We start from the raw sequence: 13,853 nt of genomic DNA, 5'->3' as shown, positions 1-13,853 counted from the left end.
TAAAAGTCAGTGTTAAACCTATAAACTCCTAGCGTCTTTAAAAATACAATTAAAACCCATGGGCAAAAAACTTCAATAATCCTTCTCCTTCTCCCTCTCATTTTCTTTTTCATTCTCCAGTATTTCTGATGTTTTGTCTTTCTTCTCTTGAGACACTTTTTCATCTGCGAGCTTCTTCAATTCTAAAGCCTTAACAGATTCAAGGACTGTGGGTTGATCATCAAATCTTAGACTTTTTCTCTTTTTTGCTTTAGAACTGTCGGAAGCAGATGATTCTGACGTTACTCCAGACGCCTGGACGTTTTGGATTTCTGCAGTTGGGACCATTTCCGTTTTGATATTTATCGATTCATGATTGTGTGTTGATTGTGTTGTGGTTGGTTTTGAAGTTGAGTTGATTGGAACCAATTCAGCTGTTCTTATCCATCTTCTTCTTCTTGTGTATTTTGAAAATGAATCCTCTGTCGATGGTTTCTTCCATGTATTGTCATAATAGATGAACCCATCATCAGGTCCTGGATTAGCAGTTGTTTTAGGTTTTGAGCTTGGTAGTTGAAGTGCACCATCGTTAGTTAAATCCAATCGCCATGTTTTGTCAACCCATCTCCAAACCATACCTGAACCTTCTTCAGTTTCTGGAAGTTTGAATTTATCAGTTGGGGACGATTCGTTCAAGAATTCATCTGTCCATGCTGTTCTTTCATAACTCAATAGATTAGGTGTCCAACCAATACCTAACCAACGACGTTGGTTCTCATAAAGAACATAAGTGAACACAATTGGCTTACCATCTTTGTTCTTGATTCCTACTTTTTCATTAACTTTCTTAACAGCTGCAAATATACCTGAATCTTTATTGATATTGATGCCACCAAAATCTAAACCTGTCATATAAAATGATAGCAATCTAACCAATCTGAATTTCCACAACACTTTTCTAGTAACTCTGGAGAAAATTGAATGATAAGTTAGACAGTACAACCCAAATAATAGTAGCAATGTTCTTGGTGTTAGAAGAAAGTAAGTTATAACCACATATAATGGTGATAAAAACACAGTTGTGAAAAGCAATCTCTTGATATCATATGAAGTTAGTGCCAATGAAGTAATTGGATTCAAAAACAAGTCAGCCTTAACAGTGACACTAGTCAAGAGTTGGATAATATCATCTAGAGTTGGTTTGGTGCTAATTGTTGTTTCAACATGTTTGCTTAAAATTGAATATGCCACCAATATGGCGACAGCTAAAATGTGTCCAAAATAAGTGACAATTGATTCAAAATACAACACCAATGTAGCATATACTGCAACCACCAAAAGACTTAACCAAGCATCATCATTCGTCCAAGTTAGCACACTTAACAATTTATCTGCTATAACAAAGTAAGGATATGACTTGACTAGGATCTTGGACACTGTGACAGGAGTTGATGATAATAAGGGCGAACTTTCAGTCTTTGTCTGTCCACCAATGCGTTCGTTGAGCGCAGATGATCTTCCAGTGAAGGCGGCTCTGGTTTCCACGTCTTCTTCAGCAGGGTTCTGAGCAGTCGACATGACTTTTTGTAAAGAATTGGGCTAGATTGGAAGTTGATGTTAATGGTTTGTTTGTATGGGTTTAGTGGCATCGTTTAAAGTTGGTCTTTTTTCATGAGAAATGCGTGCGTGTAGCAGAAATCACGAAAAGAGTAAAAGAATTAGAAGCTCATCTCTAAAGACATTTTATTTGATTTATCGATAAGCAAAATGTTCAAGAAGAGAAATGTCAAAGGTGCTAGTAGACAAAAGGTAATAAGGAGAGATAGCTCTGGCAGCAGTGATGATAGTGATGGTGAACATGTGGTGACGAAAAAAGTGAAGAAATCAACTCCAGATCCCACAATTACTAAACAAGATCCAAAAGAAAGTGCCACTGAGGACAAGGATACAACTCTATCAAGAAATGAAGAGGCCACCAAAGTCGATGCATTGAATCAAGAGCTTATAGAGAAGGATAGGCTGCGTAAAGCTAAAGAATCCAACGGAAATGACAACGAGATGATAAACCAAGATGATGGTATCTATAGAGGGCAGGCCAATTATACCAGCTTTATAAAACCGACTAAAGGACAAGCAATGGACAAGATTGGACCCAAAAAAGCCAGCTCAAATATTAGAAGCACAACAGTGTTTGATTTCCAAAGAGATATTTGCAAGGATTACAAACAAACAGGATTTTGTGGGTTTGGTGATAGTTGTAAATTTTTACATGCAAGAGATGATTTCAAAGCAGGATGGAAACTAAACAAAGATTGGGACTTAGAGTCAAAAGATAAGGAGTCTAAAATAGAGAAGGAATTGCAAGATATACCGTTCAAATGTGTCATTTGTAAAAGTGATTACAAAAACCCAGTCAAAACAAGCTGTAACCATTATTTTTGTGAAATGTGCTTCTTAATTAGAAGTAGAAAGAATCAAAACTGTTTCATATGTGGCAAAAATACGAATGGTGTTGCTGCTCCAGCCAAAAATCTACAATCAATATTAAAGAGTTAAATCGTGTGAATTTTATGCGTGATTGGTTGGTACTCTCACATCCGCATAGAGTGGATCATTTCTTAGTGCATCAAGCTCCTGTATAACACTAGAAGTATTACCATCGTTCAGTATTTTCAGGGTATTCCGATAAGACTCCAAGAATGTTAATTTGGTAACGTATTCAAACTCTTTATTGTCATTATGGTCATAATCATCGTTATTGAGCTGCTCTTCATATTTTTGCGTAATATAAGGTTCCTTGAATCGATCAACCCAGATATTATTGAATGAATTGTACTTGCTGTCAAAATTTTCCACAACTTTTGTCCACGCTCTGATATCACTATTGTATAAATAAACTTCATTATTTTCCATAAATGCTAGTATTTGTCCGCTTCGAAGCTCCAGATCAGCTAACTGTGAAGTTATCTGAACTTTCCTCTCTTTAATGTGTTGTTCATAATTCATTATTGGTGCTAACGAAACTTTCTTATGCAACTTCTTGAAACGTTTTAAATCATAGCTATGAATGATATAATCATCAGTCAATACTATCAAACTATCAGCCTTGCAACTCATAAAACTGATATTATAACCAAGTTCAATTCTCTGGTACAACATTCTACCTGTTGGTGAATAAATCAGCAAGGCACACGTATCTGTAGCCAATATCCAGTATTTGTCAAACTCACCAGTGATGCCAGTAATTCGATCTTTTAGATAAGTTTCGAACATGAGTTTCCCATTGGTCTTTGCTCGTACAATAGTTGGTTCATCATCTTCTGGATCTTCATAATTTTGAGCCTCCAGTATAGAATGTTGATCACCATCAATAAGTCTTTTATAAATCAGCCTTGAAGAATCATATGATGGTTGAAGTTGTAATATAGGTATCTCTTGTTTGGTTTTTCTTTTCTTTGTAGAGTACAATAAGTCATCCTCTTCGTCCTCTTCATCTTCATCTTCTTCATAATCATCAATTTCATCACCTTCATTCTCTTCATCATCTTCTTGAACCACTTTCTTAACAAAATAACCATGGACAGACGTATGTAGACCAAACTTGGGAAGACTGAATGGAGTTTTGGATAGTAAATTAGTTGCTGCTTTTTCATTCTCAACTTTTTTCGTAGAAACCGTCACATTTTGGAACTTGTTACTTGCGTGGGTAGATGCTGAGGAAACTGAAATCAATGTTGGTGCAACTCTTTTCTTACCATTCGTTAAAACTGCTCTATTTAGTTTAGTTTTGGAAGGGTCCTGTTGTGGAGCCGCAGGTAGATGTGGAGTTGCTGGCTGTGAAACAGGAGGTGGGATGGGGCGAGGTGCTGGTTTCTGTATGGTAGACTGTTCAATTCTTAACAAACGATCCATATGTTTATCTGATAAAGTCTTTTGGAATTCTGCAGCTTTTTCTTCTAAGATTAATTGATTGGCACTTTCTGCGAAAACCATACTTTCTTTATCGACACCATATCTATTCAAGATCTCATCAGTTTTATTAGATGGAACGCTTTTCCCTAATTCACTTTCTTCAAAGACAATTGCTGCAATTGTACCATCCAATGAACATGCAAATAGAGTTTTCCCATCGGGAGTCCAGCAAAGATCCGTAATAGTTTTATAAAAAATATCTTCAAAGACAACTATAGGACTTGATGATGCTGTATTCCATATTACCAAAGTTTTATCTTGGCCACCAGTAGCTAAAGTTGATGATATTTTTGTTTCACCATTTTCATTAGATTCATAAAGTATTGGAGAAAAAGATGCAACTTCACAGGGACTTTCATGTCCGATTAAACTGATATCTGAATCCCAAGTTCCCCTGTTTATGATCGCAATTGATGTGACAGGTCCATTTGTTGCATTTGGAGCAGCAAGATGTTGACCATCTGGAGACCATGATAATCTTCTGAAATATGTGGTTAAAGGAGATTTTTTGAATGGCTGTAAGACATTTTTTTCAATAGAAAATGAAATTTCTGAACCCTTATGATATCTAAAAATCCTAATAGATCTATCATCAGAACTTGTAGCAAAATATTTATTAGCAGGATCAAATACCACACCTTTCACATGAGACTGATGCACATCAAACCTTTTGATCTTTTCAAAAGTTGACCCATTCCAGATAATAATTGATCTATCCAACCCTACAGTTACTAAAATACTTGAATCAGGCGCCCATGCCATATCTTGAATATCGTTATCATGGGCAACAACCCTTTTAGTAACAGTCCAGTGCTCAACATTATCAACCTCTCCAAAGACAGGTCTGGCCTCTTCATCTTTCTCCCAAATTAATAAAACTTTGTCATCCGAACCTGAAGCTAAGAAACGTCCATCTGGTGAAAATTTAACAACAGTAACAGCACCAGTGTGACGACTCATGCTGCATAACGGTTTGCAAGTGTTGTCTTTTACCAATGTGCCGTCTCTGTACTTCAATATATCTGCCACTGACCATATCCTTACTTTACCATCAAGACCTCCTGAAGCCAATCTGGAACCATCTGGACTTATACTGAGGGAATACACTTCATGTTTCCTATGCTCCTCTGTGGCGATGTGTTAGTGCAATCAGCAATGAAGCTCGTTGAGAAACTTACCTTCGTGATTCAGCCACGGAAGTTTGAGAATGTACATAATTGACCTTCAGGTTGTCCTGGCACTTTGTTGTTTACTTTTTTGATATTATTCCTTCAACACTTTTCGTTGTGCACTAAAAAGAAAGTCGCGACACCACTGAACAGCAAAGAGATGGCAGAAACCATAGTTTTCCTCATCACAATCTTCAACTTCACAGATGCCAGAACAGATAACGAGTACACATAGGTAATTACTTCACGTTTGAAAGTGATCAAAGGTTGGGTGACTGCTAATCACAGAAGTACACAGCATGATAATGCTACTTTTTAGATTACAAGCCACAAACCCATGCATGTTTGTGTTCCAATAGTGTACAACTAAAGCAACAAGACCAAATTCACTAAAACTTAAGATCAAAAGGATTTGGAAGTTAAAAAAAGAGGTATTTGGGCTATGACATTATTCAAGTTGGCAACCAAATCAACCAGTGTGATTCATTATGATCCAGCACGGGAAATGCAATGGGCTGTTTTGTCAAATTGAAATACATTTTACGCAGAGGGAATTTATGTTAACAATGGATTTTGTGGATCTTCTGAAATAGTAACTAGGAAGCTCGTTTTTGTGTCAGGGGATGCAAGTCAGAAGAATCGTCCATGCTTCGTAAACTGTGTTAGCTGTATTGTGTGTTTGTGTCACACTTTACTGCTGGTTTAAATAGACTGTTTGGTTTTGTGACCAGAGTTACAAAAAGGAAATAAGCTGTTTCTGTGGCAGAAAGCCTTAAAAAGTATTTAAGTGACAGTGATTCCACAAACCACTCAATCACCTTTCACTAACTTTAGATCCTCATCTCTCATCAGTGATCACCTGGTATCCATCATGTTGGTGTATAGTTTACTTATTGGAGGCAAAAAGGGTAAGAAAGGTTCTTTCTCTAGTTTTTCATCGTTCGCTAGTATGTTACTTGCGATGTAGTTTCAGTTTTCAATTTAACGACCCACGACTTAGTCTGTACTGTCGCTATACTATTCCGTATGACGTTAAGAGTTCAAGTTCTCTAGACAGAGCTCAACGGTCAACAACGAAACGACAATACACAGGAACTACGTTGGTCATGTAACGATATTCATATGAATCAATATACTATATAGCCCTCTTTAAATAATTTATTATCCACACTTCTTTTGCATTAGAAAGCAGCCTCTTCATAAACCAAACTGTTGAGTAACAGCTTGACCAAATCTCTCTAAACCAATAACCAATTTATCCAATGGAACGGCAGCATAAGTACCTCTGAAAAAGATGATATTTTCACTACCTGGGACTCTATGATCTTTTTGTGGAGGGTTGGTTTGACCTTTAGCCTTAAACCAAGAGCCTGGAATCAAAAGAGCACCGTTTTCTAAACCTTGTTCGTATAATGCATTTTCAACTTTTAATGGATCTTTACCGAATTCAGATTCGAACTTTGGATGTTTTGAAGCATCAAATTTAACAGTGAAAAACATACCTGCAACTGGTGGAGTGAATTGAGAAACTTGTTTTGGGAAATATTTGTTGACGGCATCAATTGCAACATCACGTTTATGTGTATATTCTTGACGTAAACCAATTAACCAATCTAAATAACCTTCTTGACCCCATCTAACCAAAGTACCATTGATTAAACTTTGAGTGAAACCACTTGCTGTTTGAATAGTAACTTCATGTATTCTAACAAATCTTTCCAATAATGGTTTTTGAGCAACAATCCAACCCATACGAGAACCTGGTGCAATAACTTTAGAGAATGAATCTAATCTAATAACTCTACCATCAACATCTAAAGAAATAAATGATGTAACTAAAGCTTCCAAAAATTCTTTATGAGAGTGAACAGCTTTACCAGCTCTTGAGGATGCATCTTCGGTGTATGTATCCATTTGTAAATAATAGTATGGTTCATCTTCAATAATGATGAAATCATGGTCTTGAGCCAATTTGTAGATAGCTTTTCTTCTTTCTGGAGATAATGAAGAACCAGTTGGGTTTTGACCAGTTGGAATAGTGTATAATAATTTTGGTTTTGGACCAACCCAATCATTCAAAATGGACTCCAATTTTTCTGGAATGATACCAAAATCATCAACAGGAACTGGGAATTGAATAACACCTTGAGCATTGGCGGTTTCCAAAGCAGAACTGAAACTATAATCTTCAACAAGAATAACATCACCTCTTGTACAGAAAGTTCTCAAAGTAGCATCCCAAGATTGTGTGTTACCAATAGTTGCAATGATATCCCAACCATCATATGGGATTTTATGAACCAATTTGGTATGTTCTTTTATAAAGTTGATCAATTCTGGTTGACCTTCAGTGTAACCATATTGTAAAGAGCGAGATAATGGGATATCTTCATGATGACCATTTTCTGAAGAGTGTTTACCTAATTCGATAACAACTTTTTCATCAGCGGATTGTGGAACAGCACCAATACCATTTCTGAAAGGAGCGGCTGGTGATTCAGCAGTGATCTTGTTCCATGGGAAATAGTCAGATAATGGTAAACCACCACCTAAAAAGACGATATTTGGATCAGCAAAATATTTGAAGGCGGTTTTAAGAGCTGATGGTTGACGAGATTTTGATTCTTCAGACAACAAATGTGTTAAATCTTTTGGGCCAGTCATGATGTATTGATATATTTAAAATTAAGGATACTAAAGCCAGCTTTAACGTATTCTTTGTAGAGTTTCAATGGAAAGTGTCTGTGTGTATTATATGTCAGAACAGGCGCCTTTGGGGTCACTTTATAGTTTTTTCCTCGATCAGTCATGTTGATGAAAATCTGAGAATTATCGAAATTTCGGGCGCTTTTCAATTTTCAACGTTTTTCACCAAAAAAAGAAAAATGGCGGAAACTTTGACACACAGCGAAACGTTAAATTGATGGTCAACGCGAATAATGTAGAAATAAACATGTATAAGGTTACAGGTTTATGATATAGGATTAAAAGTATAAGAATAGCACTATCGCAAGGCAATAAAATCCCGTTGTAGGAGATGTTCTGCTACTAATTTGGGGTACCTTCTTAGTTAAAGGCTAGCACCGGATAGTATCGGCCAGGAAGGGTCTCTTAACCTTTGCTGGACCTGTAAAGAGCATGATAACGAGAAAAGGCTTCTTGTTTTTTTTTGTCCGATATGAGTTTTCGAATTTAAATGAGCCTGAATCGTACTGTTTTTCTATGTTGGTTACCTTTAACAGTTCCTTATATTCTCGGGCCTTTCCTATAATGCTTAACCTTCAGCTATCTGCAAGTGCGACCGATACGACAGTAGGGGACGATTTTATGTAACGTACACGTTAATACACACGGCTAAATACAAGGTTTAAACTCAAAAGAAGCTACAAATCACAGAGTGTACACATAAACAAAACTTCATACATTCATTCATTACTGGTGCATTTCAAGTGCTCCGTTAATATGACTACCAAGGTCAAATCCTGCCTATTGATTCTTGCCTCAACATTCCATGTATCTAACAAGCTAGGGAGTTCTTAGGATCAAGTTGTAATGAGTTAACTAAGAGTCATGAAGCAAAATATGAACTGTCACATAGCACCCATAATCTTCAGGCTCAACATCACTAGACTGTATATCTGTACATCCTTATAACTCATATCATCAATGAGTCACAAATAGTGGAGAATTATCTTTTAACAGTCCCCTTTGTGGTTCCTCTCCCTCTAACACTAGCACTTCTCGAACTTGTAGTTCCTCTTCTTGTAACTGAACTTCCTCTTGTAGAAGTTGATGAATTACCATAAACACGTCTTCTCAGGGCGTCTTCGCGTTCTTTAGCTCTTTGCTCGAGTGCTTGTCTTTTCTGTCTTTGAGATTCTTTCTCTTGTTCCCTTCTCTGCTTTTCAGCGGTGTATTTTTTATTCAACTCTTCAAACTTTCTTAATTGTGAAGCATATTCTTCTTCATGTTGTGTAACTCCTTTCCAACTCTTATCATTTAACAATGCAGTAGTGTATGATGTTTGGGACAAAATCTTGATCCAAAGGTCTAGCAACTTATCTGTGGAGTCTGTAGTGGAAATGACGGTATCTATATGGGAAGAAGTCGCATCCATAGAGCTTATGACATTATCAATGGTGGAATTTATCTGTTCAAGTTGATCCAATTCATGTTCCAAGGCTTTAGCACGGTTGCTTGGTGAAAGATAAGATTGTTCCTTCGTTGTATCAATTGTTGATTTTAACTGCTCGAAAGTGGGTAGTAGCTCATTAGACATCTTGTACCGGTCAGCTATTTCAGCTTGTCTTAATATAAGTTCAAGTATTGTTGTTTACATGTTTCCTTCCAAAATTGTTTTCATTTTTTTCGCGATTCGAGGGTGCCCTCGAAATTGCCTGAAATGTTCCGCGAACCGCGAATTTCCTTGATCTCTCGAAAAAGTGAAATCAGCGATTTGTTCAAAGGAGCAAAACCCCTAACAATATTGAAAGACATAAATCAACCAGAAAAAGACACCAATAGTCGAGAAAATCAACGATAAAATATGTCATTTATTGGTGTCTATAAGGCATTGTATGCATACACTCCTCAATCCAATGAGGAGTTGAGCATTGATGAAAACGATATCCTATATTTGTTGGAGAAATCAGATGTTGATGACTGGTGGACCGTTAAAAAGAGAGTTGTTGGACCTGATGCTGATGAACCTGTCGGTTTAGTTCCTTCAAACTATATTGAACCAGCAGACTATATTGGATCCGCTACTGCCTTGTATGACTATGATAGACAAACAGAAGAGGAGGTTTCATTCAAAGAAGGTGATCAATTTCAAGTTTATGACGATAAAGATCCAGATTGGATCCTAGTTACTAAAGAAAACCAAGAGTTCGGATTTGTTCCATCAAACTATATAGAATTGAATCTAGGTGGTTCTTCTGCCGCTCCAACTGCTGCTCCAGTTCCAGTTTCTTCAATTCCACCACCTCCATCACATCCAGCACAATCTATTCCAAGTTTCCAACCTCCTCCACAAAGGCAAGATAGAATTGAAACACCGCCAAAGGACATTGAACCTGAGTCGAGCTATGCTCCAGCTCCAATTTCAAACCAACAATCCCGTGATAGACGCAATGATTATGATGATGAGCAAGATTATGATGAAGCACCACCTCCAAAACCAACTAGACCAACACAATCACAACGTCCATCATCTTCATCCCAACCAACAAGATCACAACCTGATGATGAAGAGGATGACCAACTGTATACCTGGTCTGTTTCTGAAGTTGAAGGTCGTAAAAAAAAGAAGGCAATGTTGGCTATTGGTAATAGTACTATTTATTTTTCACCAGATTCTGTTCATGGAGGCACACCACATCAATGGAAATCCAAAGACTTATTATCATTTAGTTCAGAGAAAAAGCATTTGTTTTTGGAATTTAGAAACCCATTATATTCCTTGGAGATTCATTCGGGTACAAAAGAAGTTGCTGCTGAAATTTTATCAGTTTTAGGTGAATTAAAAGGAGCTGAATCCGATAAAGGTTTAAGAGAAGTTGCTGCTGCTGCTTCATCAAAACCCAAATCGTCTTCTCTATCATCATCTAAAAAGACTGGTAAAATTCTATATGATTTTGAAGCTCAAGGTGATGATGAATTGAGCGTTGTGGAAGGTGATAATGTTTATATTTTGAATGATAAAAAATCTAAAGATTGGTGGATGGTACAACTTGTTAATAGTGGACAAAGTGGTGTTGTTCCTGCACAATTTGTTCAAAGCACTTCAGAATCCGGATTATCATCACTGACTAGTAAATTCAAAAGATCAAAATCTAAAGATAATATCCCAAACCCTTCACCATCTAAAAAGGAGCAAAAAAGATTACAAGGCCCTAAGGCTTCACGAGTCAGAACTTGGGAAGATAGCTCTGGTACTTTCAAAGTTGAGGCTGAATTTCTTGGTGTCGTTGAAGGTAAAATACATCTTCACAAGACCAATGGTGTGAAAATTGCTGTTGCTGCTCCAAAATTATCAATTACAGATTTAGAATATGTTGAAAAAGTTACTGGTATGTCTTTGGAACAATACAAAACTTCAAAGAAAGGTGCATCCTCATCATCAAGTGATCCTGACAGAGAGAGAAAAGAGAGAAGAGAACGTGAACGCAGAAGACGCGAGAGAGATGAGCGTGAAAGAGATCGTCAAGAACGTGAAAGAGATAGAAGAGAAAGGGAATTGGAAAGAGAAGAAAGAGATCGTTTGCGCAGAGAATTGAGAGATGCAAAGACTGGCGAAGCTGTTGAATCACCGCCTCCACAACCTGCAAGACCAGGATCTTCATCTGCTCCTTCTAAATCAAGTAGAGCTCCAAGTGCTCCAAAAGATGAATATGATTGGTTTGAATTTTTCTTAGAAGCAGGTGTTGACGTCAATCAATGTCAAAGATATACCAACAATTTCAACAAGGAACAAATTGATCCAAGTATTATTGAGTCAATTGATTCCTCAATATTGAGAACTCTTGGTTTACGCGAAGGTGATATTATTAGGGTAATGAAATATTTGGATCAAAAATTTGACCGTCAACCAAAAACTCAAGAATCAAACTCTCAAGGAGGCTTATTCACTGAACCAACTGGTGCACTGAAGACAAACCGTACAGGCTCAGCTGGTGGTGTCACAAATACATTACCATCACCAACTAAGACAACACCATCTAATGTTGACGATGATGCATGGACAGTTAAACCTGCTGCTACCAACACTGCAGTTGATCGCCCTCCTTCTGTTTTGACTCAAAATTTCACAGGATCAATGCAAGATTTGGTCAACTTGAAACCTTTGGCCCCAACTGCCACTGCCTCATCTACAAAATCAGTACCTACTTATGCCCCAGTTCCTTCAAAGCCATTACAACCTACAAAATCAGGAGCAACCACTAACACTTCCAACATCAATGTCCAAAAAACTGGGGATTTTATCCCATCGCAACCAACTGGTGCCATTTTAGCGCCATTAGATCCTTTCAAAACTGGTGGTGGTAATATTTTACCATTAACTACAGGGGGTGCGTTTGTTTATTTGCCTATTCAACAAACCGGTGCATTGCAATTACAACCTACAGGTCTGGTTCCAATCCAACAAACCGGTTTATTGCCATTACAAAAGACTGGTGGTAACACAGGTGGTTTGATGCCATTGCAAAAAACTGGAGGTGGATTACCATTCCAACAAACTGGGTTATTACCTTTACAAAAAACTGGTCCATTAGGGGGATTACCTCAAACTGGTATTAATCCAACTGGTTCACTGCCACCAGCAACTTCATTTGGTCAAACACCAACATTCAATCAACCACCACCAACAACGTCGTTTGGATCACAACCTACAGGTGGTTTCATACCTCAAAGTCAATTTGGTTTACAACAAACAGGTCTTGGTGGCCTTCAAACAGGTCAACCAACTGGTGTCTTCAATGGTACTTCATTCAACAACTTTCAACCAACTGGTGGATTTCAACAACAACCACAGCCAACATCATTCAACCAACAACCAACATTCTCACAACAACCAACTGGTTTTAATGGACAAACACCTTTTAGTGGTCAAACTACTGGTTTCAACGGGCAAACTCCTTTCAGTGGTCAACCAACTGGTTTCAATAGCATCTCTAGCCCTCCAACTTTCAATAACCCACAACAAACATTTGGTCAACAACCTCAATTCAATCAACAAATGAACCAGTTGACCAATTCCTTCCAAAATGCATCAATACAATCCCCTTCACCATTCCAACAACAACAACCAACTACTTCATTCTATCAAAATCCACAACAAACTCAATCATTCGGTGGATTCCAACCTCAACAACAGCAACAACCATTCTATCAAAACAATGCACAATCGTTTGGTGGATTCCAACCTCAAGCTCAACCTTTGCAACCACTAGAATCACAACCAACTGGGTTTGGATTTGGTAATAGTGCACCAAACACAAGCTTTGGCCAACAACCATTAGGTGCTCAAATGACAGGTGCTAGTAAGCGTGCTAATTTGGCGAATGCTACAGCTGATAATCCATTTGGTTTTTAGTGGGAAAAAAAGACTTTTTTCATTTGTTATTCTCAGAGAAGTATTTAGAACTTGAGTGTTCATTCTGTTTTATATAATAAACTGTACATTAATTTGTGTTTTATAATTCTTTGTATGTTTTTATTTCGTATGCAGTAATCTAAATTGGTGTGGCGCGTACCGTGTGATTTCCAGATCAAGAGAATATGGTTTGTGCGATGGATTTTTGTCAGGTATTACATAACCAGAATAACCAATTATGCACAATTCATCAATACTCAACATTTCACATCAACTATAAGAAGAATCAAGAATCCACTAATTGTAACATTATATGTATATTAAGAGAACATCGGAATTACCTTATATACACACAGTAGAGGATATTCTGTCAGGTTAAAACCACGAATAAAATAAAACAAGTGATCATTAAATCAACATCAACTAGAAACAATGGCTGTCACAAGAAACTCCAATAGAAGAAACACCTCTTCAACCTCTTCAACCTCTTCAACCTCTTCAACAACTAGAGTAACCAAAACCAGAAAACCAGCCAGAAAAACCAAGGCTAATCCTCGTGTTACAGCAATTGAAAACAATATTCTGCATCACATGCTGCATCAACATCTGAAACACACCAAACTCAACCACTTCAGAAG

The 13,853-nt window shown here is 37.3% G+C and overlaps 6 protein-coding genes across 6 annotated transcripts; 2 read left to right on the top strand and 4 right to left on the bottom strand.

Moving 5' to 3' along the window:
• Positions 1 to 402: 402 nt before the first annotated feature.
• On the bottom strand, positions 403 to 1,464 carry WICANDRAFT_23028 (PEX28-32 family peroxisomal membrane protein; the record flags this gene model as incomplete). Its single annotated transcript, XM_019180973.1, has 1 exon — positions 403 to 1,464. A coding segment is annotated over one exon (1,062 nt), but the record flags the coding sequence as incomplete, so codon positions are not given.
• Positions 1,465 to 1,746: 282 nt separating this feature from the next.
• On the top strand, positions 1,747 to 2,535 carry CWC24 (U2-type spliceosomal complex subunit CWC24; the record flags this gene model as incomplete). The annotated part of the gene is made up of 1 exon (XM_019181376.1): positions 1,747 to 2,535. The coding sequence occupies one exon, from the start codon at positions 1,747 to 1,749 to the stop codon at positions 2,533 to 2,535; it is 789 nt and encodes a 262-aa protein (XP_019041235.1).
• Positions 2,536 to 2,982: 447 nt separating this feature from the next.
• Positions 2,983 to 5,166, bottom strand: HIR1 (Hir1p; the record flags this gene model as incomplete). The annotated part of the gene is made up of 2 exons (XM_019180852.1): positions 2,983 to 5,078; positions 5,130 to 5,166. Coding segments are annotated over 2 exons (2,133 nt in total), but the record flags the coding sequence as incomplete, so codon positions are not given.
• Positions 5,167 to 6,317: 1,151 nt separating this feature from the next.
• On the bottom strand, positions 6,318 to 7,784 carry ARO8 (bifunctional 2-aminoadipate transaminase/aromatic-amino-acid:2-oxoglutarate transaminase; the record flags this gene model as incomplete). Its single annotated transcript, XM_019182935.1, has 1 exon — positions 6,318 to 7,784. One exon carries the CDS (start codon positions 7,782 to 7,784, stop codon positions 6,318 to 6,320), a length of 1,467 nt encoding a protein of 488 aa, XP_019041233.1.
• Positions 7,785 to 8,566: 782 nt separating this feature from the next.
• Positions 8,567 to 9,425, bottom strand: WICANDRAFT_87146 (uncharacterized protein). Its single transcript, XM_019186096.1, has one exon. The coding sequence runs from the start codon at positions 9,235 to 9,237 to the stop codon at positions 8,809 to 8,811; it is 429 nt and encodes a 142-aa protein (XP_019041232.1). The 5' UTR covers positions 9,238 to 9,425; the 3' UTR covers positions 8,567 to 8,808.
• A 241-nt stretch (positions 9,426 to 9,666) lies between these two features.
• On the top strand, positions 9,667 to 13,215 carry SLA1 (cytoskeletal protein-binding protein SLA1; the record flags this gene model as incomplete). The annotated part of the gene is made up of 2 exons (XM_019181310.1): positions 9,667 to 11,227; positions 11,372 to 13,215. 2 exons carry the CDS (start codon positions 9,667 to 9,669, stop codon positions 13,213 to 13,215), a joined length of 3,405 nt encoding a protein of 1,134 aa, XP_019041231.1.
• Positions 13,216 to 13,853: the final 638 nt, after the last annotated feature.

This window comes from Wickerhamomyces anomalus (assembly GCF_001661255.1).
Source record: "Wickerhamomyces anomalus NRRL Y-366-8 unplaced genomic scaffold WICANscaffold_1, whole genome shotgun sequence".
Taxonomy (NCBI): domain Eukaryota; kingdom Fungi; phylum Ascomycota; class Saccharomycetes; order Phaffomycetales; family Wickerhamomycetaceae; genus Hansenula; species Hansenula anomala.
This window is presented reverse-complemented; position numbering and strand designations above follow the sequence as displayed.